Raw genomic sequence first — 24,988 nt, forward strand, 5'->3', positions numbered from 1 at the left:
TTGATGTAAAACAGAAATAGAGATAGGCTGGCCCAACCCAGGCCACGTGCCTTGGTTTGCCTGAACTCAAGGCAGGGGCTGCTCATGGTCCGCCCAGGTATTGCAGCCACCATATTCTGTCAGAGTTGCAGTCTCCTCACTAGCACAGGGCACGTTCTCGAAGACCTTGGACCGCCTCTACTTCCTGCAGAGAAACTTAAAGAAACTAGTCTATTGAGCCACTAGGATGATGGAACGTAAGGCCTAAAAATAAAGGTGGGATCGCTGTGCTGGTGGCTCTTGCCTGTCCATTTCAAGAGTGTGCTGGACCAGATGCATAAAATATGGTGAAATGTTTCCTGTCATCTCAAGTCACAGCTGGGAAGGAGGGAGACACACAGCCACCTCCCTCCTGCTGTTCCTTGGCCTCCACATTTATGGCACATAAGTCACCAAAGGTGACGTCCTGGGCAGACTTCAGAGAACCGAACACGTGTATTACCTGCCTGTTTACACCAGTCTCATGCTAAGATTGTCTACACACACACACATTTTTTTATTGGGTGTGGGGGTCAAAGTTGAATCCGATGTGCCGTTCCTGAGCCCACGGTGGGCAGCCCTCAGGTGGCCACCAGGTGTCAAACTCTTTCCTCTTGGGTGCAAAGTCCAGGGGTCCCTGCTAAGGGTCCCAGCTGGATAATTTTTGGGTTAAAGCAGCCACCACTACCAAGTGGAGAGGAGTCACCAGGTCTGGGCCACAGGCCACTGTAGCCTCAGTGTGGGCAGGCCTGAAATGTCCCGTGGAGACCGTCCCTCTTCCTCTGCAAGGAGCCCCACCTCCAGTGGTCAGCAAGCAGGTGGATGCCTGGCTCTCCACTGCCACCAGCACTCTGCAACCTTGACAGTGACCACCCTGTCGTCCCCTGGGGGCCTCTCGGGAAGAAAGGCCTGAGCGGGGCCTGTGGCCATCCTTTGGTGATAACAGGACAATCCAACCTCCGCCCTTGAGGAGCCAGAGAGCAGGCTCCAGGGTCCCTGCGAGCCTGGGAAACAGAACTCGGGCTTGCGGGGGACGGCAGAGGCCCCAGCCCCTCTCCCCCTTCTCCCAGCCCCCTCCTCCTAAACCCTCCGCGAAGCGTGGTCCTTCACTCGGACACCGGCAGGATGTTCTGGCTGTGAGAGTCACCTGTGAGCCCCGAGGAGCGGATGGAGCGCCTGTTGAGGATCCTGTTCAGAATCTCCCTGCAGCTTTTGCGGTACTGGTGTCTCAGCAGGGAGTACACGAAAGGGTCCGAGGCGGCCTTGCTGTAGGCCAAGCACTTGGACAGCACCCCCCAGTGGGGGCCGATGGGCGCCGTGGAGAAGATCTCTACCAGCCTGTGAAGAGACAGGGACGTCACTGTCACTCAAAGCGTAGCCAGGCACCAAGGTGGGGCCCACGGGCAGGCTCCAGTCTGCATCCCACCCATGGCTTCCTGGCCCCAGGACCTTGCTCAGGGACCACCTGCTCAGGAGCAAGGATAACAGGAACAACTCCTAACAACCACAATGGCGGTGGGCTTTCACAGGCTCTTAGTTCGTTCTAAACACTGTACCCTTGAACCTGGGGATGTGACTTTTTTTTTCCTTTTTTTGTACTGGGGAGTGAATCCAGGATGCTTAACCACTGAGCCACATCCCCAGCCCTATGTTTTGCATTTTATTTAGAGACAGGGTCTCACTGAGTTATTTAGGGCTTCCCTAAGTTGCTGAGGCTGGCTCTGAACTCGCAATCCTCCTGCCTCAGCCTCCAGAGCTGCTGGGATTGCAGGCATGAGCTTTATCTCTCCTTCACAGGTGAAGAAATGGATGTGCCACGAGGTCAGACAACTTGCCCAAGGTCACATGGCCAGTCAACTGCAGAGGTGGAATTTGAACCCAGCTCTGACCGACTCTAAATCCCAAGCTTCACTAAGAAATGGGCTGGTAGCTGACGGTGTTCTGGCTCTGGCTCTGGCTCTGCTGCCCACCTGGCATGACCCTGGGCAGGTCTCTCCATTCCTTGGAACTCAGGTCTTCTATGAACAGCCAAACTTTAGATGAGATCGTCCCAAACATGTTTTCAACCCACAGAGTCTGGTGCGACTGCTTAAAGACTGCTCTGCCTTCCTGGCCAGGCTGTGCAGGGGGAAGGGCTGAGTAAGTTGGCAGATCCTGCCCGAAGCTCAAAGCACGTCCTGTGTAGGAAAAATCTGCTGGCCAAGCAGGCTTGGGATTCTGGTGGTCTCTGATCAGACCAAGGTCAGGGTCAGGCCCTAAAGTGACTCTCATTCACAAGGGAGGGCAAAGGAAGTTACAGCCCATCTGTCCAAGGATACAATTCTCAGAGACCCCTGGCACCCACTACTCAGCGATACCAATGCCAGGCTGTGAAGGAGTGAGCGCTTCCTGCTATGCAAACAGACACCTGGGTGTTCAGCACCCTTGGCCATATTTGGACATCATCCAGCATGAATATAAGATTCTTTAAAAAGACTTACAGAGCTGGGAGAGAATTTGGAGATCACAAACTGCCCTCTCCCTCACCCATTATCTGATGAGGAAATTGAGGCCCAGAGAGGGGAAGATGTTGCCTAACACCACACAGCACATCAGTGGCTGCAGTAGCTTCAGCCCCTGTATTCTACTCTGAGATGCTGGCACCTGTCTTCCACCTGCATTTCTGCAGGACAGAGGGTAGTCATGGTTCTGAGCTTGGTGCTGGGGGAAGACCAGGCACAGCTCGCTGGGGTTCTGTTGCCAGGTAAACCTTCTTTGGGTTGAGGTGGGGAGGATGGCTGCAGAGGCAGCAGAGAGCCAGGGAGGAAGCTGCGGGGTGCCATCCCCCAGGGAACCGCCCTTTCCCTACAAACAGACCCCCTGAGTCCATCTGAGGCCCTTCTCAGACTTTCCATGTCCAGCCTACTCTCTCCCTTGCCCCTCGACCCCATGGGGACAGTGGGTATGTCTCCTCTCAGGTCCTTGGGAGCTGAATGAAGAAATGGGATGGTTAGCATTTGGGAAATAGGTTCTTTTACGATTTTTGAAAGAGATGAATTTGAAGAGACAAAAGCCCTGGAATTAGAATTCACACCTAGTAGTGGCAGTGAACTAGCTGGAGGCCGGCTGGCGGCAGCCACGTGGTGCTGGGTCACGCTCCCCACATGCCTAGTCTTCTATGGGTGGCTCAATTTGGACTTGCCATTGTAACTCTCCCCAAAATTAAAGAGTTGAATATCATCAACCAGCACAATCAAAGTTATCTTCAGAAGATCCTGTAGATTTCACAGAATAAAATTATTCAGAGCAAATTTAAATTTCAGCAATTGGAAAGTGAAGGAGGTAATCTGTTGTACTTGGAACCCTCTGCTGACTCCATATACACACTTCCCACTTAGCGTCTCCTTTGCGTCAAGACCCTGATGAACAATCCCACAATTATCCTGCCAAGTGGATCATTATCCCATTTCACAGACGGGGATGTCTAGGCTCAGAGAGACTGAGCAGCCAGCCAGGGTCTCCTGCTGGGAAGCGTAGCTCCATCCAGCCACAGAGCAAGGCCTGGCTAGAAGCTGCCATGGGACCTGACTCTCAGCATTGCAGGGTGAAGGAGACAAGCTCCAGGGCCTCTCGTAGCTCCAAGAACCCCTTCTCCATGAGGTCAGCACAGGCCAGGCAGAAATTTTGTCTCCTGCCTCTCCCTACAGCGCACACGGTGCCTTCTGCTTTGTCAGGTCCCAGACAAAGAGAAACTCAGGGCGAGCACAGAGCTGGAGGAGGCTCCATGTGGTCTCCAGCAGGGGAAGCTGGGAAGCCCTTTCTGTGCTCAGATGTGAGTGGTCAAGGCCCCTTCTGCCTTCCCAGCGGGCCTGGACCCCTAAGCCTTCCATGGTGAGCTGTGCCCACCCAGCCTCCGACAGTTCCAAGGCTCCATCCATATATGGGGACTGAGAAGAGGTGAGGGTTTCCATGCTGCCCAAACTGCTTCTCCCTAACTCCAGGTCTGGCCAGGTGTGGGACTGACCACAGGGTCCCTCCCAGATGACCTTTTAGAGAGGGAACACGCCTCCCATCTTCTCACGCCAAGTCCAGCCCTGCCACCACTTCCTCCGCCCTCCCTATGAGACAGGCACCATGACTCAGCACAGCCCTGGTCTATGTTCTGCGCTCTTCCACTCCAAGGGTGGTGCATTTCCATCTCCTTCCCGCCCCTCCTGGCAGTCACAGCTGGTTGGCGGCCTCAGGTTTTGATAGCCAGGGCAACTTGCAGAGCAGAAGCTTCCAGAGCAAGCCCTGGCTGCCATCGAGCACTGCACCTTGGGCTGTTGGGCTCAGGTGTTCGTCCAGTGAGACGGCCTTTCCTTTTGTCATAACACCCGTGATGAGTTGGACCACATCACCCTCACATTCACCTGCTGAAGTCTTACCTCCAGCATCTCAGAACGTGGCCTTTGAAAACAAGGTTATTGCAGCTGTAACTAAGGAAGATAAGGTCTAAGGGAGAAGGGCGGGTCCCTGGTCCAGTAGGACTGAAGTCCTCAGGAAGGTGGAAAATCTGGACAGACACACACACAGGAAGAACAGCAGGTGACAACCAAGGCAGAGGTTGGGGGAGGCATTTGCAAGTCCAGGAACACCAAAGACCACCAGCGGACTGCCAGGGGAGAGGCACGGGACAGTTGTCCCTCACAGTCACAGAGGAACCACCCTCTTCACGCCGCCATCTTCCACCTCCGGGCCCACGAGCGAGTGCCTTCCTGTCGTTCAAGCCATTCTGTGTGGGTACTTTGCCGTGGCATTCCTAACAAACCAAGAGCCCTGAAGCACCCACGGGGTCGAGGGACGCTCGCAGTGTTTGGTCGTCCTGGAGTCCCTGGCCATGACATCAAAATGGCACAGAGCCCCACCCCATCCTACAGCCCCGTGTACACCAAGGATGGAACTGGAGACTTGCAAAGGATCAGCAGCCCCAGGAGCTCCTTCCCCACCTCGCTGTTCCTACACCCGCCAGGCCTGCCACTAGGCACCAAGGTGACTCCCCCGTGCCCTGGGTATGAAGCAGAGAAACACCGGTCTGCCCTCAGGCTCTGTTCAGGAGGAAGCAGCTCTGCTCGCGAGCTCAAAATGCACACGCGTCTGTCCAGCCCCTGAGTCCCTGTCCTCAGCAGGCCAGGCGAGGGGGCGTCCGGATGGGACGGCAGAGGACAGGCAGCGCAGCGCTCGGCTCTGGAAGTGCTTCAGGCGGTTCGAAGCCAGCGCTTTTGCCCTCTCGGAAGAACTCCAGGCAGTGGTGTGTGTGTGGTGTGTGTTGTGTGTTGTGTGTGTGTGTGTGTGTGGTATGTGGTGTGTCTGTGTGTGTGTTTCTGTTGTGTGTGTGTGTGCCGTGTGTGTGTGTGTTGTGTGTGTGTTGTGTGTGTTTTAGTGTATTGTGTGTTGTATGTGTGTTATGTGTGTGTGTGTGCTGTGTGTGTATGTGTGGTGTGTGTTGTGTGTGTTTTAGTGTATTGTGTGTTGTATGTGTGTTATGTGTGTGTGTGTGCTGTGTGTGTATGTGTGGTGTGTGTTGTGTGTGTTTTAGTGTATTGTGTGTTGTATGTGTGTTATGTGTGTGTGTGTGCTGTGTGTGTATGTGTGGTGTGTGTTGTGTGTTGTGTGTGTTGTGTGTGTTTTAGTGTATTGTGTGTTGTATGTGTGTTATGTGTGTGTGTGTGTATGTGTGTGTGTGTGGTATGTGGTGTGTCTGTATTGTGTGTGTGTGTCTGTGTTGTGTGTGTGTATGCTGTGTATGTGTGGTGTGTGTTGTGTGTTGTGTGTGTTGTGTGTTGTGTGTGTTTTAGTGTATTGTGTGTTGTATGTGTGTTATGTGTGTGTATGTGTGTGTGTGTGTATCATGGAAATAAAATGCTGCAGGGAGTGAAGCTTGTTGGAAGCAGAGCCCAGAGCAGACGCCCCCCGCAAGCCCCGAGCACCCCTGGGGCCCCATCCTCAGGGGACTTCCTGGTGAGCCGCAGCTCTTCCCTCGGCAGCAGGCCCTCCAAGGCTGCCAGCAAGGCACTCCCAGCTGGCTGTCAGAGCAGAGGGTGATGGACACAGGAGGCCACCTATCCTGGCCCCCCACTCACTGCCACCTCTCACCTCACCCAGCAGCCTGGCGTCCTGGTCCCTGGAAGAAGGATGGGGGCACATCTGCAAGAACCCTGAGTCATTCTCTAGACCCCGGGGAGACCGATGTCCTGGCCTTCTCCATGATAGGAATCCCTAAGGACAGCAGCCCCTGACCAGCGCTCCCTCTAGGCCCCAGGGGCTCAGCCCCTTACCAGCTGCACCAGAAGCATCATTCCCTGCCACCCTACATCATTCTCCATCATTTTACAGAGATGAAGCCAAAGCAGTGGTGTGTCCGGGCCAGGACAGGAGCCTTCACTGTGGGCACCAATGACGAGCACCTGCCCACGTCAGCTGCCCGCAGGCCGCCCTGGCTCCATCTCTGGTTCCACAGCAGTCAAGCCCCTTTGCCTCAACACTGAATGCAAAGCAGTAAGTTAGAGTTCTCTCTTCTACAGTCTGTGCTCATCATCTGTTTGTCTCATTTGTCTGTCTTTCTGTCTCTCTCTTGTGCGCACACACACACACATTGTGCATTTCACAGCACGGGCCACAGAACATTCCTTGGGAAGGCAGCTCATTGTCTTGCCAAGTCTTCTGGAGAACATGGTCTTCGTCTGTGAAGACCTGAAAGTCATAAGCTAATGCTTGAAATTTTCATGAGGCAAGAGAATGGAAAAGTAGTTTTATTGATAGGCTGTTAACTCAGGAGCCACCTGCATATTGAAGCTCTCTCCCATCTACATGATTCCATTACTTTGAAAAGCCATGATAATGGGGCTGTCAGATGTGCAAATGTCTCAAAGCCTGATTGCAATGATCTACGACAGCCATAACTATTTGTGAGCATATATCACTGCAGAGATGATAGCCTTACAACTGCTTCTGGACCCGTGAATTTTAATTCAGAAAATATTTAGCGAGCGCTGCTCTGGGAGACTCTGTTGTGGATCTGCAGGCCCTGCTCAGTGGCTCCAGGAAGAGTTCTATTGACCCCGGATTTGAGGACACGGAGCCAGTGTAACTGTGGAGCAGAGGTGTCAGACTCCTATTAAGACCTTCGGGAACGCTCCCCGCTGCGTTTCACACCCCAGCACACAGCTGCAGGTGGCTCTCTGGTTGGCGCAGTGGGTGGGCCGTCTTTCTGACAGTATCTTTATGAGAGCTGACCACTTGGTCAGCACGTGCCAAACCTGTCTGCCAATGGCCAAGTGCTGACGGCCTCCTAGGCTCTGCTTCAGCCACACAGGCTGCTACCAGTCAGGTAGGAGATGGGGACAAACCCACATGAACCAACCATTTTTAGTCAGAAAACCCACAAGCCTGCTTTGCCAGGAGGGCCGACGTGCTGTCTGGGTTCATGCCGGACTGCTTGTGTTTTGACACGAGGAAGGGATGAAACCTGTCCATGGGCATCTCTGTGTCTCTGGTGCCTGGTCCCCAGGCCTCAGAACTATAGCATGGCCCAAAGCCTAAATTATAGCCAATTGGCCTGATGCTGAATTTAACCATTGGCTTGGCCACTCCCTACTCCTGCATCTCTGGGCAACTCAACTCACTTCTCTGAACCTAGGCTAGGGTCCGAGTTGTCACCTTGCAGAAGAGCCATCCTAGGTGCAGTATGGCATGCAGTGATATCCCTGGATACATGATAGGTGCTCACCAGGTGGAAGGCATGGCTACACAGACTTCATGTTCTCCAATAAGAAGCTTGAGACTGGAATGATCCTTTTCAACACCGGCTCCCAGACTGAGACGGTGCTTCCTTAACTGAGAAAGTTGTCAAGTGGATGTGGATAGATGAGGGACAAAGAGAAGGGGCTCCCCAGTCAGCGAGATCTTCTCAATCAGTTCAGGGGGTGACGGACAACACAGCACAAGCCCCCTTCTGCCCCCGTATTCCCATCCTGCCAGGTCCACCTTCTCGTCACCATCCCACCTTATCCACAGTCTTGACACGGCTCTGTTTATAGGGCCCGGCATGGGTGGGAGCAGAGGTCGGCTGTTGGAAGCAGAGTCATGGCAGCTGTGGGGATTTAGTTTCTGTGCTGAGAGCTTCGCCAGGACGGTAAGTGACATGGCCTTGATCACCTGAGCGAGTGCCACTTTCTGACTCTGAGAGGCTCAGGGCTCCAGGCTCTCCCCTCCCCTGGGCACTGACTACTCAGGAGAAGCAGAGCAGAGAGGCGAGAGGGCCATGCGCCCTGTTCCAGGCAGAGGCGGCGACACCCTGACTGAATCACTCACTGGTATGCAGCAAGCCTAGAACCTGACCAAGCCCCGGCTTCCTCGTCTTTAAGATGGGCAGGTAGGTTAGCCAGGTACAGAGGCGCCTGTCCAGCTCTGTACAGCCTCAGGCACTGAGTAGGACTCACGGGGTTAAACAGGGAAGCGCGCTCCTGGGCTGGCTTAAGAGACAGCTTGTTCTTAACTTTTCTTTCTGAATTCTCCATCCGTTGCTGCCTTGGTGGGTTGTGATTTTCATCCCTGTGGACAGGACAAGAAGGAGGCAGAGAGCAGCAGGAGCTGCCGCACCCAGCTGTTGTGCTGACCACACCAGGTAGCATCCAGGCTGCCGGTCCCAGGCTCAGTAGCTAAATGACTTCATGGGTCCCTATCTTGGGATGCTGCTGGGTCTGAGTGGTAACATCTGCCCAAACTGTAAAGTGCTACAGAGAGTATAGCCATGTCAGGTCCAGCTGAACTGCTGCCAGAACATACCTCTGGGCTCCCACAGGTCACACGCAGGTGCCACCTCTAAATCCAGGCCAGGAGTCCCACACCTCAGGAACCTGACCCGCCTCAGATCCACGCCTGTCACATCTGGGCCACCTCTTTGGGGCTGGGGCTGCAGCTGAGCTCACTCCTCCTGCACCACCCTCACCGAGCACCTGGCAGGTTGGAGGGATGCAGAGGGGAGCCCACCGCTCCGGGGAGTAGTGGCCTCCTCTATCCTGAGCATCAGCACTCAGCAGGGCTCTGCCAGGGCAGCAGGCTGCACAAGGTCGGCGCCGTGAGCTCCTGTGGTCCCTGGGCAAACCCCTGGAGATGTTAGGTGGAGAGCCCCGGGGTGGGGATCTGTGTGCTGAGTGTCCAGGCCACAACTACAGACAAGAGCGAGTGTGGGCAGGGCCTCCCCCTCCAGCCATGCAGGACTCCGGGCTCTCCACCACCTGCCCAGTCCTCCGCGCTCCGCTAGTTCTACCTGGGCGCACTGGGCCTGCACTGGGCTGTGCTCTCAATGCCCCTGGCATGCAGATCACTAGATGGGTGGGCGGAGCAGTGGGCAGTGGCTCTGGGGTCAGGGTGGCTTCCCGGGAGCCGGATTTTGTGTTCACGGGGCCTCCCGTGCAGTTTTTCTCCTAGTAGATCGCTGCGTGTCCCGTGAAGGATGAACAGTTTGGTGCATGTTTCTAAAACTCAAAATATATCCAATCCATACTGACTTGTGAACCTACCACTGAGTTTCCTAAAAATGCACTTCCGGCACTGCCGAAAGGAACCAGGCTAGAAACGAAAAGGGGGAAGGGGGGAAGTTGCTGGGAAATGAGATTCAGCCAGAGAGAAGTCCAATGGTTGGAAGGTGGCGCTCTGACCTACTTGCCAGGGGCTTCCCTCGCTGGGGTCTGGGAGGCGGGAGCCTCTGTGCGCCCTTCCTCTCTGACGTGCCTTCCCTGGCTGGACAGGATCACCTTCAGTGCCAGGCAGGAGCCCCGGTGCTGCTGTGTCAGAGGGAGGGAGGACGCTGACCAGGAGGTCACCCGCATTGGGCCAGGGCCACACACACCGCTGCTCTGCGACCTGCTGTCCTCATGACTTTGCGCTCTCTCCTGGAGAGGAGGTGAGGGCACTGGCCCTGAGGTCACACCGTGGAGGGGTGGGGCTGGAGTGGCCCCAGAGTCACCATATACTCATCTCCCAGGAAAGCAAGGAGCCCATTCTCCTCTGTCACTGTGCACGGGCTTGTGTCCTGGAGAGCCCGGATCGCTGAAAGCTCTGGCTTCCTGGCTGAAGTAGCGGATCTCAGTCAGTGGTTCTCATCAGGGAAATGCTGGTCCCCAGCAGACCTGGGAATGTCTGGAGGGTCTTCAGTTACTGAAACTGGGGGATGGGGAGCGTGGCAGTGCTCTTGGCATCCAGTGTACGGGGCCAGGAAAGCTGTTAAGCATCAAAGAACCATCCATGCACAGGACGTCAAGAATGCTGAGGTCTAGTAGACAGTTCTAGAAGGAAGAGTTGACGGCTCTGCTCTGCCTAGGTCAAATCTGTCGGGAGACCTGCAGGCAGTTCTGGGTCTTGTGTCCAAGGTGAGATGAGGCCAGAAGGAAGCAGCACACCGGGGGAGACAGCAGAGGCACCTGAGCTGTGCGGTCTAAGGAGGAGACGAGAGGACTGGCCCCGGGGAGGCCGGCTCACTGTGCGTCCGCAGCTGGTGGGAGCAGAGCACCTCTCCTGGGCAGCAGAAGGCAGAACCGGAAGCAGTGGCTGAAGCTACAGCACACCAGGCTTCGGCATCGTGTAAGGACCAAAGAGAGGATGGAGAGGACTGTCCACAGCGGGGTCCTCCTCCCAGGGTGTCAGGGTGCTGGGTGACAGCGAGGCAGGACCCTGCAGCTGAGGGGTCTGGGGACTGCTGGGATACCGGGCTGTGCTGTCTCTCAATGTCTTTGTCTGTCACACACAGAACTGCACAGACCCCACTCTCCAGGTCTAACAGAAGCTTCCTCTTCCGCCTCCTCACAGAACACGGAAGTTCTTTTGCTACCACCGACGTCCCAGGCAGTGGAGCCGCTCTGGATCAAAGTTGCAGGATGTTTCCTTCCCTTCAGTCCACAAAATGGAGTGGGTGGTAAATCGTCTTTTTTCTTTCTTCAGACCGAAGCTGATATGGGTCAATGCCAAAAAGTGGGCTGGCTTGAGGAGTGTGCAGCCCGAGGCCAGCAGCCTGCAGCCTTGGCCAGCTGGGGCTGCAGCTGCAGGGAGCACGACAAGCCCACCTGGCCCCATGGGCAAGGCCCCCACTGCAGCAGCGGAGCGCAGGACACGCTCCCTGCTCCCTGCAGGCTGAAGGTGGCCTTACAGCACGCTGGGTGTCCTGGCTGGGGACCCCGGAGGCTCCACCAACACAGCACTCAGTGGGCAGCAAGAGCCCAGGCCCAGCACAGGCCTCCTCTGCCTTTCTTCCTGTTTCCTTTTGTTACGGCCTCCTAGGTTGAGTCTGGCAAAAGACCGGAAGCTGTGATTTGGAAATGAGGGGTGAGTCTACCTGAAATAAGGCAGGGCTGACTAGGAGAATGGCAAGGAAGTTCCTCAAGCAGCTGAAGATCCGCCATGTGATCTAGCCGTCTCTGGGTGCATGTCCAAAGGAAATGCAATCAGCATCCCCAGGAGACACCGACACACCCGAGTTTATTGTGGTATCGTTCACCATGGCTGAGATGGGAAATCAATCAGACGCTGGTCACACATGGAGGGTAAAGAAAATGGGGAATAGTAATCAGTCATAAAAAGAATTACATTTGGCCAGGCCTGGTGTCCACACCTGTGGCTCAGGAGGCTGAGGCAGGAAGGTTGCAAGGGCAAAGTCAGCCTCACCAAGTTAGTGAGGCCCTAAGCAATTTAGCAAGACCCTGTGTCAAAATTAAAAAAAAAAAAAAGGCAGGTAATGTGGCTGGGTGATTGAATGCCCCTGGGTTCAATCCTCAGTACCAAAAAAAAAGAAAAGAAATTTGGAACAAAATAGATAGAACTGGACAACATTGTGTTGAGTGAGATAAGTCAGACACAGAAAGATAAATCCACATGTTCTCATGTGGATGGCTGTTAAATCCATCTGGACGTGGAGTAGAGATTAGTAAAGCTGGAGGCGGGAGGGAACACAGGAGGCTGGATAGTAGGTAACCGAACAGAACAGAGGAGACAGCAGTCATATGCGCCAGCACAGCAGGGTGACTACAGTTCCCAAGGACCTGTTATGTACTTCAGGAACAACCAGGAGAGAGGCGCTCGAAGGCTCCAAACATGAAGTAAAGCTAAGGAGACAGCACTGCTAACGACCTTGATTTGATCAGTGCATGCTATAGACATGTATTGAAATGTCACTGTCCTTCATAAACATCCACAATTACTACACATTAATAAAAAAATGTTTTAAAATGTTTAAGGAGGTGGAAATGTTAGCTACCCCAATTTGATCATTACACACTGTGTACGTGCATCGAATTATCACTATGCCCCATGACTGGGCACAATTAAAATCATAATTAATAATAATAAAAAGAATTCAAGGCTGGTTAGGAAAAGCATACGCGCTCTTTTGCACACACACTGGTGAGTGCACTCTGTCCCCGCTGCACCCTGGGGAAGACCGAGGCCAGGAGAGGATGCTATGCTAAGGGTCCTGGGCCTGCCCTGCTCTCCTAAGCCCCACCCCCACGCCAGGGCTCAGCTCACCTGGTAATCACGTAGGGGGCAAAGCACACGAGGAAGGTGCCTATGAAGGTGCTGATCTTCTTGGTGGCACGCTGCCGCCTCCGCTTCTGTTCCTCCAGACAGCGTTCCCGCACACTGTGGGAAAGAGGGGAGAGGGTGACTCGTGGGTGGCCTGCCAGCTCACAGTGGGGTATGGTTGACAGACACAGGCAGTGGCCTCCAGCGTAGGCACCTGGCTATGGAGCCCTAGAGACCGGGGTCAAGTCTTGGCTGCAGCTGTGTGGCCGTGAGCAAGCTGTGTGACATTGCTAAGCCTGAGGCCATCGTCTGGAACGTAAGCACGCACTGTGCATGTTTGACGTGTGTGCTCTCTGAGGTTACACGCAACGCAGCCCAGCGTCAGGAAGGGCTGTTTGGAGAACCAGAGGCATAAAGCACATAAAATGCATGAAATGTGCCCAACCCAGAGGGCACGTCGAGCAGTGGCGATTGTGCGTGACTACGAACAGAATGAACTCCACTCTTAGACTCACATCATTCACTGATCGCCGCCATGCACCAGCCCGGGAGAACCAGCCTTGCCCAGCAGTTTCTAGTTTCTACCTTCACCATGCTCGGCCCTGCAGGGTGCTCTTCCCCTGCCCTGTTTTCCAGTGAACACCGTGAGCTCTGTGAGGCCAAACAGCCCACCCAGAGGCAGGGTCTGAACCACATCCGTGAGACTCAAAGCCGGCCTTTCCGGGGCCCCCTGGGCTCTGCGCCTGCAGCATGGCATGAGGCTTCCTTCCCGCCACAACCTCAGCCCTGTCTCTTCCATCCCCAAACCTCGTCTACAAGGAGCTAGAGAGCCCACATTAGGGTCACCGATTCCTCCAGAGATGGAGTTTGGAAAAGCAAGACCACCAAGGCCTCATGGAATTGCTGACGGACTGAAGGAAGGAATCGGGAGCCACGGATGCCTCTAACCACGCCCTGCTCCTGCCACACTCCACTGCAGGACCTTCCGGAACTGGCACCCAAAGGCCCGCCAAAGCAGAGGCTGTAGTGACCCACTGCGTGCAGCCACCGGAGCAGGCACGAGCGACAGCTACTGTGCCCGTTATCACGTTTTAGGAGCATGGAGAGGCGGCCCGGGCAGCACGCGGCTCAGGCCTCACATGCTCCATCTCACGGGGCCGACCTGGGCGGGTTCTTTGACGTGTATGTTCTAAATAATTCAACTCCGAAAGGGGCAGGGAGGAAGGCCGCGGCGGCATTGCCCAGGATGTTCAGATAACTTGGCAGAGACAGGCACGACCTGGCTCTGAAAATAGGCCTGCCTGCTCAGAGAGAGAGGACGGGAGACCCAGATCCCAGGACAGCGTTAATGCCTGGGCACCACGCCTCCTTCCCGGGACCCATCATTTCCCACTTGATCAAAACTCTTCTACCAGCTTTCCTGTCACAGATGGACAATGCCGTGTTGGTTTGGATTGACAGATTCTGAGATTTCCCAGGATGGTCTTCCCTTGACTCTGCATTTCCAGGAATTCATAGAGGACCTGGAGCTGAGCTTGGTACAAACAGGTTTCATACTGGTTGAACGTGCATTGCTCATGACTAACACTGCTCACTAATTTCCAATCACTAATATAGTAACAGCCACATTCCCGAGTCTGTACTATGTGCCATGCCGGACACTGTCAGGAGCTCATGTACATTTGTTTATTGACACAGTGTCTCTATATGCTAGGGGCTGATATCAGTTTGGTCCCTATTTTTCAGATAAGGAGACTGAGGCACAGAGGAGTTAAGTAATTTGCTTAAGATCACACAGTAGGTTCACACAGCTGGGAAGTGGAGGCTGTAGGGTGAGTGACTTGTCCCTGGTGATCTGAGACGTCCCTGTTTTAGCAATGAATGTCCTGTATCCCAAATGGTTTGCAGGGGGCTGTCCTGGCTTTAAAAGGAAAACCCCCCATCTGAAAGCCCCTCTCGGTCCCAACCTTAAGTGGCGACAGGGTCTGAGTTCAGGTACTGGCTCTGCAGCCTTCAGCAACACCTCCCGCCCGTCCCCGTCATCACGCCTCCTGGAGAGGCACCAGGACTCGGTTTCTCCACCCAGGAAATGTGACGAACACGGCAGGCTTGGTGGGGGCTAAGGTCACACCCCCAGAAATGGGCTTTGATGTCCGGACTGCCCGATTGCACCTGAGTGTCCGCAAGTGGTCTACCCAAGTCCTCCAGCTCGGCTCAGACGGGAGACACTTGCAGGGCATAGGCCAGGAGGAGGGAAGGCCGAGGCCCCACCCCAGAGGCCAGGGTGCAAGGAGAGGACCAATTCCTCTCAATTGTCACCAAGACAGTGTCAAAGCAAAGTCCCAAGCCTGGGAGCCCTCAGACCCAGGCGAGTCAGGACGATGGTGGCCCTACTGTGCCTGATGCCTGGCGTTAGCCTCTACCACAGAGGCCTATTCGCATTAATATTAACGCATTTCCCGCAGACTTTCGGTGCCATTGATGAGAGGTGTGCTGGAAGATCAAGACAAGACACAAGCCAGGAGTCCTGAGCCTCCTTGGGACACTGTCCCCAGGACAAGCACAGCATTCTGAAAAGAAGCACCAAATTCATATAAAGAACTCCGGAAGAGGACCCCAGAGCAACGGGGGCTGGGCCCTCTCCAGCTGTGACCCTGACCACAGGCCAGCTCCCAGGTGCTTAGAACAACCCTGTGGGTGAAGGGGCTCTGGCTGAGGGCTCCTAAGTTCCACCCTTAGCTGTGTGGACTCCTAGAAGCCACTTCACCTCCCTGAACCAGTTCCTCGCTTATCCAAGGGATCTCACAATCGCTATAACTAGAGCTGCTGTTTATCACAGGGACAGACACGGCTTGCCAGTCACAGGGCCACTGCGGAGGGCAGAGCTTCCGTGCATCCCCCAAATAGGACTCAGGTCCCTGCTTAGGGGCTGAGAACCCAGCTGTCTCCAGATGAGCAGCCACGAGGATAACCTTGCTCCCCAAACACAGGAGGTACTTGAGAAGAGATGCCCAGAGCGCTCTGGGGTCTTCAGAAGGACAGCAGCACTTTGGCGACTCTGAAGGAGTAAAGCGGATCCTTCACAGGCTAGGATGGTGGAGGTACCCCTGAGCTGCAGAAGCCCGTGGGAAGTAACTGCGCTTGCCTCCACAAAGCCTGCGCGGCAGGGAAACTAAGTGGCAAGCACTCGGCTGTCTTGAACTGTTTTGGTGCCTGTGGCCCTAAGCTCCATGCCTCACACCCAGAAAATACTTAATAAGTGTGTGTTGTGCGAGTTAATGAACAGCCCTTAGAACATCTTGAGAAAATTCACTCAGTCACTTTTTAAGTGACCTTTTCTAAAGAGACGACAGTGAGCTGGAGGTATGTTCTAAAATAGATTATTTTTTTTAAAGTGAACTTTAAGTATCTTAATCCTATCAGACAAAGTGAGGAAGGTCAATGGATATGAGACCATGAAAAGCCTCCACTAGCCTGGCCTCCATTCTTGACTGCTAACCTAGTGGTTGAGTATGATAAGCAAGAGCCAGACCTCAGGATTTAAATACAGGCACCATCCCTTAATTACTGTGTGACCTTGGGCAAGTTACACAGCCTTTCTGTGCATCAGCTTTCTCATCTCTAAAATGAGGGCAATGAATACCTACCTCATAGGATCATACTGAGAATAACTGAGTTAATGCAAAAAGTACTGAGGATAGTTCCTAGCTCAGTAAGCACTCAATAAACGCTGACCATTATTCTCCATTCAACATAAACTTATTGAATAATTACATACTATGTTTCAACTCTGCCTTGAACTTCTAAGCCACAGGGCTCCCACCCACTCAAAAGTCCCACCCTGTGCATTTATAAAAAGAGGAGCTGTGGCCAGAGACTGCGCCAGGGGTGCAGTAAGACGGAGCGAGCAGGAGCTGTGGCCAGAGACTGCGCCAGGGGTGCAGTAAGACGGAGCGAGCAGCCAGGTGCCTGAGACTGAGTCCCGACTGCCTGTGGACTGTGACCCCTCTTGACCTCGGGACCACAGATGACTGTCCTCACCCGGCACACTGTGGAGCACAGAGGGCATCTGCAGACTGGGCCCTGTGCCTGGGGCTGTGTCTCTGCTGGGAGAGAGCAGCGGGACATGGCATGACAGTGGGAGGGATCCGCCCACCCCAGCTCACAGATGGGGAAACTGAGGCCCAGGGAGTGGTGTGCAGGTGGGATGGGCATCTGGTCACTGCTGCCGGGCCAGTGCTGCTGGTTGGGAACCTTGCCTGAACTCTGGAGAAAGAGGGGGTGACTCCACCTTCCCTCCCTGGGCTCTTCCAGGTGAGAGGAGGGAGGTGGCAGAAGGTGATAGGGCAGGGTGGTCCCCGTCCCCAGCAAGCAGCCCCAGTCCTGGCTCATCGTCACCGTCATTTCAGCTCAGCACGAGACGACTCGCCCACTCTCAGAGCAACAGCATCAGAAAACCACTTGGTGTTTGTCACCACATTACCCACCAGAGCTTTGCCAATCCAAGCTCCTTGAAATTCCGCAGCCCTGTGGCGGGTATTGTGCTTATCTGCACGTCACGACCCTGCGGGCCAGCAGAGAGGGTAGGGAGATGCCCAAGGCCACTGGGAAGTTCTGGACAGGACCAGACCCCATGCCAGGTCTGCTGGCCCTGGGTTCTGGGGTGCTTCCCCCAACCCCACCGTCACCCATGAAAATCACTCAGTGCTGACCTTTCTTACACAGCCCTGGGCCTGGTGGTGGCACCTAGAATCTGGACCCATGGGAGGAGTCTGTGGCACAGAGGCTGAGCCTCCGTCACCCACAGCAGGCAACTTGGTCAGGGTGCAGGTGAGAGTCAGCTTTGCAGTGGGGTGGGGGTGGGTCCCTGAGCTGCGCAAGACCAAGGGGAGAGGCTCTCCCACATGGTAACCCGTGGGGTCAAAGAGATGCTCCCAGCAGGCCTCAGTCACCAGGCGAAAGGAGCGGCAATTCTGGGAAGGTCTGAAGAGTCGGTGAATGAGGTCATCTCTGCTGTCACCTCCAGCCACAGCCGCCTCCCTGCCCTCCACACGGTGACTGGGTCCTGAGTGACCCCAGATGACTGTAGTCCAGCCTTAGCCCTCACTCAAACACTCACAAAGTGACCCCTACTGGTTTTCCAGCTTTTATGGCAAGGGACAAGCTGGCCCATGGAAAGAGCCCTGAGCCTGGGTCAGGATGCTGCTGTGAGCAGTCCAGCCTGCAGACGTGACAAGAGCAGTCCCACCCTGGGCTTGCACCTTAGGGATCCACACTGCTCCCCATGAAATGGCCAGTTCACAGGACGAAGGGGATTGCCCAGCCCACACTTCCATCCTGGACCAAATTCTAAGTGCTTGGAGCAAGGAATTCTTTGCCCAAATGCCTTGATCCTGCTTCCAAAACGTGTGCAGGCATCTCTCCCCCAGCCCCGGGCCTCTGAGGCTGGACTGTGCTGCCTAAGTGCCCTGCTCTAGGCCTGAGGAGCAGCATCGGTGAGCAATGTGTGTTCGTGCACGTGGCTCTGCAGCCTGCAGTGTGCTCCTGGGGCAGTGCTGGGTGGAGCCAGGATGGGAGGTGAGGCAGGTGGCCCAGCTCCCCTCTCCCCAACAAGAACAAGGCTGACCTCCAAGGAGCCTGCAGAGGCTACGTGTGGACACCACCTTGCAGGTTGTTATAAAGGTGCATTTGCCAAACTAGCTGAAGAGAACACGTTCCATTTGCCACAGTGAGCTTGACTTAGAGCGTCTGCACATCTGGACACAGTGTTGGTGAGCCAATTGCATAATTGCCCCATAGACCAGGGGATGGTTCTGGACTCTAGCCACTTTCTGGATCTGCTAAATCAGGCCAGTGCCTCACTTCCTGGGCCTCCCAGTTTCCTCGTCTGTAAAGTCAGGGGCACGGTGAGGTTCTGACTTTGATGCCACCACTCTGACACCCTCCGGCGCCAGTAGTCAGTCAGCCTCTGTGGGCATGGTTCATAGGTCAGAGAGGGGAAAGGCCCTTCAGACCTTTGGAATTCCTAGTGGGGAGCCCAGCTGCTGCGGGGTGGAGTCCTCTTCAACACCATGCTTCTCAGAGATCATTCGCCCAAACCAGGGAACCTGGCCCTGCACTGGACTGGAAAGAGCGGGGCACCTGCCTTCAGGTGCCTGGCAGCACTGGGGAGGGCAGGCGATAGCTGGTCAGGAGTGGTTATTGGAGAGAACTGCACACAGGGCACTGAGCCGGTGCAGGCCCCCACCACTTCCACCTGCCTCAAAAAGTGGTCACTGGGGAAATGCCACAGACAGGCGGGAGTGACGGACGCTGCTCAGGGCCTGTTTAAAGAAGAGAGGGTCCCTGCTCTTTGGGGTGGTTGAAGAAAAGCTTGCTGCTCATCACATTAATATCCCACAGGAAGAGCTGACACCACCGGGGCCTCCTGACCAATGCCACACTGGGCCACAGGGACCCTGAAATGGTTCCCAGGAGGTGGTCAGTGTTGTGGCTAAGAAAAGCTTCCAGGGAGCAAGACTCCACCTGCTACCCTGACTGCTCAGAGAAAGAGGTCTGCCTTCTGAAAGCCCAGGACTGGCACCCCATGGTCACACAGGCTCTTGGCACCAAATTGGGTGAGGAGTCCCCAGTGCCCAAGTCTTAGGATGCAGAGACAGCCCCCAGAGCTAGCTCCGCAGGCTCTCTCTTGTGTGAAGGAAGAGTTTGGAGCTGCCAAGACAGATGCTGGAAGACCAGCTGTCAGGGAGTCCTCTGAGGCATGTCTGTCCCTTCTGTGGAGCCCATTCCCCCACACTCTTTCTAGGTGGGCACCAGCCCTCAGGGAGGGACGTCAGTGTCCACTGAGTGGCCCACATTCCACAGTATCCATGGAGCTAGTGCAATGGGAGTTGGGGGGTTCCTGACCCTATATGTGAGTGGGGTCTCTGGGAGTTAGGGGTGGGGCTGTGGGAGCTGAGCAGGGCCTCTGGGAGCTGGGGGCAGGGCTGTGGGAGCTGGGCGGGGCCTGAGAGCTGCCCAGAAACCCTTCCTCTCCAATAATGCTGTCTCTGCTTATGGGCCTTGGAGAATCTGGGGTAGTAGGTGCAGGAGCTCCTCAGGGTCCCCCCAGAGGGGAGTATGGAGGGGAGTGCCCTCTCCTGAGAGCTCCCCAGGAACTCTCCCACAGTGTCTAGCCTGAAGTAAGAGAGAGAGAGAGATTTGGTGCTGGCTCTTGTCCCCTAAATGGGCTGAAAGGGAGTCACTACCCAGACTCTTCTGGCAGTTGGACAGGAAGTAGTCTACACAGGAACCGATCCTTTCCCAACTCCACTTCTCCCTGGCCGGAGACTCATGGTGAGAGAGTCCTCCTAGGACTTGTTCAAGTCCCAGAGTTCAACAACACTTCCTTGCATCTTCCAAGAGCAGTCCTGGCCTGAGCCCAGGGATGCGCCTGCTAAAGTGAGGGGGATGGGAAGGGGACAGGTCTGCGAGTGTGGCTGCAGAGTGTTCCTTCAACACACTGGACCGGGCACAGGCAGTGAGAGCTGCTGCGTGCACATTTTCATGTGATGCTGTGGGGCAGTCCTGTGGTGAGGAGATTGTTCTAGCATGTAATCAGGACAGCTGTTCTTAGGGGCAACTTGGACACAAACATCCATGATCTTTCATGTGCAGGCATGGTGAAGTTCAAGGGCTGTCATTATTGCTCATGGCAGAAAAGCTTAGCAAGGAGCCCTCGTTCAGACTGACACCTCTAGTCTGCCCCTGGCGCTGGACAGGAACGTGCACATCGTAGGGACTGAGCTTCCTGCCCTTCCCCAAGGTTCCCTGGGTCCTAGGGCTCTGCTCACACCAGGAGGGCCCTCACATCCCTCGCCAGGGCTCTGCCTGCCTCCCCTCCTGCTCCGGTCAGAAAGCCAGAGCCCTCCTCCAGGGTCTCGGGCAACAGAGGGGAAGCCTGCTTCCCATGGACGTAGACAGCTGCATCCACAGCGACAAGCAGCACTCTCCCTCTTTGCTCTCCTAATCCCGAGAGGAAGGCTGAGGTGAGCTGGGGACAGCGCAGTGTACACTTCCTTTCTCTCCCTGAGGGGCTCCTGGGATGGCAGGGTTTCCTAGCAGTACCTGCCCTTGCTGCCTCCCTCTGCCTTCCTGAGAAACAGCAGCAGGGCGAGGAAGGGACTGGGTGGGCAGGTTGTCTCAAAAGCCTCCAAGTCCAGGTGACACTGGACAGCACTCTCTGGGGAGTGATGGAGACTCCATCCCCTCAGAACTAGCAACAGGGGAAGGTGCAGCCTGGTTCCCTCTGGCAAGGACACACACACGTGCACACACTCAGGGTCAGAGACAGGCAGCGCCAGCCACTAGAGAGAGGAAAGACCCAGAGGAGCAGCCCTGCTCAGTTTGAAGGGCTGCCAAGGGCTTCCTAAGCCTCTGGCCACCCTGTCAGGGTCCAATTCAAACCTGAAACAGTGACAAAGTCCACTGCATTTCCGTGTCATTTAAACTGAAAACTACAAAGAAAGCCCACGTTAGTTCTGACTGATGTCTACTCAATGCTTCAGAAAGCGATGTAACGGTCCTCAAGTATATTTAGTGGCCCTGTTCTGTTGAGTTTAGGCACCTGCTACCGTCCAGAGGATGGGCCCCTCCCTACCCAGGTTTTCCGAGGAGGAAATGGAGCTTGGTGGAAGAGGGGTCCCCCACGGTCCACACTGGACCCCCGGACCCCCACTCCCACTGACTTCCCGCCCAGTTCCCAGACGCCAGCTTGGGTGCCTCACCTGGGATGGATGTCCACCAGCAGCACCAGCGTCTGCATGGTGATCACGTCGATGCGCTTGCAGTGGAAGCGGGCCACCTTGAGCACCTTGAGGTACGTGAAGCAGAGCACGACGAAGGACAGCAGGAAGCTGAGCGCGTGGAAGGCGCCTGTGAAGACGGCGAAGCGCAGGCGCTCGTCGGGCCGCCGGCTGCAGAGCGTGCAGGACGCGTACAGCTGGTGGAAGCCGAGCCAGGACAGGGCGAGCGCAGCCGCAGGGAAGGTGAGCGCGTGCAGCCACGTGTAGGCCACCATGAGCGCGGCGTCGCGGAGGCGCATCTTGGCGCGGTAGCTCAGCGGGAAGACCACGGCCACCCAGCGGTCGATGCTGAGAGCGGCCATGCTGAGCATGGAGTTGGCGGCCAGGAAGGTGTCGAGGAAGGCGGCCAGGCGGCACAGGCGGTCGCCGGCCGGCTGCCGCTGTGCCACGACGCCGGCCAGCGTGAGCGGCATGTTGAGCACGGTGCACAGCAGGTTGCCGCACGTGAGGTTGAGGGTGAAGAGCGCCGGCGCCTGGCGGCGGATGTCGGCGCTGTGCAGGAGGCAGAGCAGCACCAGCGCGTTGGACAGCAGCGAGACGCCCATCGTGCCCACCAGCAGCCCCGCCAGGCCCGCGTCCCACGAGTTCATGGTGCGCGCCCGCCGCCCGCGCTCAGGGCCCGCAACCCCGCGCCGCCATGGCGCAGCCCGCGGCCGCCTCAGCCCCTCGGCGCCGCCGCCGCCGCCCCGCGACCCCCAGCCCCCGCCGCCATGGCTCCCTGGAGGAAGCGCGGCCGCCCCGGAGCCCTGCGCCGCCCCCTGGGCAGGCACCTGGGCGCGCAGCCACCCCGGAGCCCGCGCCACCCTCCGGCAGAGCACCTGGGCGTGCAGCTCACCCCTAGACCCCGCACCGCCTTGGCCAAGCGCGCGCTGCGCTGCTGCACCGGAGCCTTTGGTGCCCTGGGATCCTTGAGGTCCGGCGCCTGCGCTCCCAGCTCTGCCTCTCTGCCTCTGCTCGCTCCTGCCCTCACTCCGTCCCTCTAAGCTCTGTCTCTGCTCTCGCTCTCTCTGCCTCCCTCTCTCCGCTTGCTCGCTGGTTCTCTCCTGCTCTCCCTTTCTGCTCTCCCTTCCACCCCCTCCTCCGCTCCCTCTCCCTCTTTCTCTCTCTGCTGTCTCTCCGTCTGTCTCTCCCACCCCCAATTTTCTCCTCCCCTCTTGTTCTCTCCCCTCCCCCTTCTCTCTCTAGAATCTGCCTGCTTCTGTCATGGAAATCCCCACTGATACACACGCGCACACACACACTCTCTCTCTCTCTCAGTCGCTGACACTGACACACTTGGAGAGAATGAGCCCTGAAGGCTCCTGTGCAGGGTGATCGCCTCCCTGTGGCTCTCCCTCCCCCTTCCCCTGCCTTCCTCCCCTGTGTGTGTCAAAGACAGACTGAGGAAGAAAGGCTTCAGGGAAGGGATGCCTGCACCTTCACAACTTTGTGTCACCTGTCCCCCTGCAAGGCTACCCTAGCCAGACCCTGGCCAGGAGAGAGGTACAGCCCTAGCCCACCTGTCCCACTGCTGAGCTGCCCAGGGATGGTGCCCCTCCCTCTCTGTGCTGAACTGGAAAACCAGGTAGGCTTCTTTTGCTGAGAGGGGTAAGAGCCCACATCTCTCTCTTGCATGACCACAGGCCCAGGCATCTCCTGACACCTCCTCAGTCTGTCACCAGGGCAGCTGCTGCACTACTGGGCATTCATTTCCTGGTGCTTCTTGTCATTGCCCTTCAAGCAGAGTTTTAGAAGCATCTCAGACCTGCTGAGGGGATGGTGAGGCTCCCGTGGTGTCCCTTCGTCCCCCCCCCCCCTTAGCTGTGACACCGTAGCTGACTCTGAGCTCCCACTTGGCGGCTCCCACAGCCAGCTTCAGCAGCAGCCCTAGTGTGCCTGATATGCAGCATCTTAGCACTGAGTTCCAGCTGCTGCCTTCCGTCAGCCCTGAAGGCTGCACGTCTGTCCACTCTGGGTCTGCTGAAGCAGCAAGTTCAAGTTTATGAGGGCTCTGATCACATAATGTGCCAGAACTCTTCAGGAAATGGAGAGGATGGTGGCTGACATGGATTGGTTGAGTCCACAGTAACTGTGGGTATAGAAGGTCTCAGCCTCCCCTCAGTAAAGGTGCAATGACCACTACCCTCCTGATTCTGGGCCAGACTTTGGGGAAGGTGTATGATGGACAGATAGGCAGCAGCTCCAGCCACCACAGTTCCCTTCCTGTCCACACGCTGCCTACTTTAGTGGCCACTTGTGTCCTATTAGCAACCTTGGTCCTGAGTGCAGACAGCTCTATCCTGAAACCTCATGGTAGGGCTAGTGGCGACTGGATGTGACCAGGCCTCAGATCCCTGGATAAAATAAGCCAAGCAAGGACACTTTCCCTAAGGGACCTGTTGAGTCTACCCTGAAGGCAGAGGTCTCATACTAACTAATTATCTCTCCTCATCCTGCATCAAGCACAGTGTAGATGGTCATGAAATGAGGCAGCAGGAGGGCAGGAAAAGCAATGTCCCCTCTCCCCTGCACTGCCACAGAGGACGCTCCTCAGCTGTTTTGTGTGAATGGCAATGTAAACAGCAGAACCGGAGCCAGTTCACCCCAGTTGTAAGCATCCCTCCCCAGCCCCCTTCAGAGACAGCATGTTAGTAGCTTGAAATCTGCCATGTTGGGAGTATTGACACTATAGAAATCAGCAAATGCCACAAATCAGGGCTCACCACACTCCAAGCCTCTGTTTGACATTTCCCAGCATGCCACTCACTGATTCCTTGGGACCCTAGTCCAGTTACTTAACCTCCAGAGCCTCAGTTTCTGTAACTACCTTTCAGAGCTGTGGTGAGCAGTATACAAGATCATGTGATTGCTACCCAGAAGAGGAAACAGCAGAATGCCAGCAATCTTCCTCATCTCTTGGTCCCCTACTGTCCTCTGGAGCTCAGGGCTGGCTGTGTCTTCACCAGATATTTGGAATATGGCATTTGAGTGAGGTATTCATCTGAGTGTCTCTCCTGCTCCCAAACACCATGCCTCCCCCAGATAGCCCCTGTAATAAGATAGGTGCTTAAGCACTGTTAATGGAGGAAATGAATCAACCCATATATTTGGGGGCACTACCTTGACCCTTGATCCTCATATTTTAGTGTTTGGCAGAATCACCTAGTATACCTGGGATATTGGATAAAGGTTTAGATTCCTTGGTCACAACCAAGCATTTCCACATCTGAAGGTCTGGGATCCTACACTTTTCATGAGCCGCTCAGGAGACCCTGAGGGTAGTCCAGGTTTCCACTTGAGGACCGTGCTGTACCAGCAGTGGCCAGGTTAGGCAGCTGGAGGCCTGAATGTGAATGTTAAGTAATACCCTCCTAGAATGTTAGAATGGCCAGAGCACGTCCACACATGATCACACCGGCACATCTGGATCCCTGCGACGGTGATGGGAAGGAGAGCTTATCACTGTCCACGTTATAGAAGGAAAGGACACTAAAGCCAAAGAACTTGAGTGGTGGAGTTGGCAAGGCAAGCCTGCACCCTAGCTCCACAGAGGGGCTCTTTCTTTATTTTCCAGAGGTTTCCAGATGTCTTTGGGTATTTAAGTTAAAAAAAAA

General features: G+C 55.7%; 1 protein-coding gene across 1 annotated transcript; it reads right to left on the reverse strand.

Moving 5' to 3' along the window:
• Nucleotides 1–450: 450 nt before the first annotated feature.
• GPR26 (G protein-coupled receptor 26) lies at nt 451–22,025 on the reverse strand. The gene is made up of 3 exons (XM_079136274.1): nt 21,318–22,025; nt 12,556–12,669; nt 451–1,356 (listed from the first exon to the last, which is right to left on the reverse strand). The coding sequence occupies exons 1-3, from the start codon at nt 21,983–21,985 to the stop codon at nt 1,125–1,127; spliced, it is 1,014 nt and encodes a 337-aa protein (XP_078992400.1). The 5' UTR covers nt 21,986–22,025; the 3' UTR covers nt 451–1,124.
• Nucleotides 22,026–24,988: the final 2,963 nt, after the last annotated feature.

The sequence above is a fragment of the Sciurus vulgaris genome, assembly GCF_902686455.1.
Source record: "Sciurus vulgaris genome assembly, chromosome: 4".
NCBI classification, from domain to species: Eukaryota; Metazoa; Chordata; class Mammalia; order Rodentia; family Sciuridae; genus Sciurus; species Sciurus vulgaris.

Excerpts from the sequence above, each read along its gene's own strand:
- GPR26 (XM_079136274.1), bottom strand. The coding sequence starts at position 21,985 with ATGAACTCGTGGGACGCGGGCCTGGCGGGGCTGCTGGTGGGCACGATG. Across the intron at positions 12,670-21,317 it reads CTGGTGGACATCCATCCCAG|TGTGCGGGAACGCTGTCTGG; the intron begins GTGAGGCACCCA and ends TCTTTCCCACAG. Across the intron at positions 1,357-12,555 it reads GCCCCCTACGTGATTACCAG|GCTGGTAGAGATCTTCTCCA; the intron begins GTGAGCTGAGCC and ends GTCTCTTCACAG.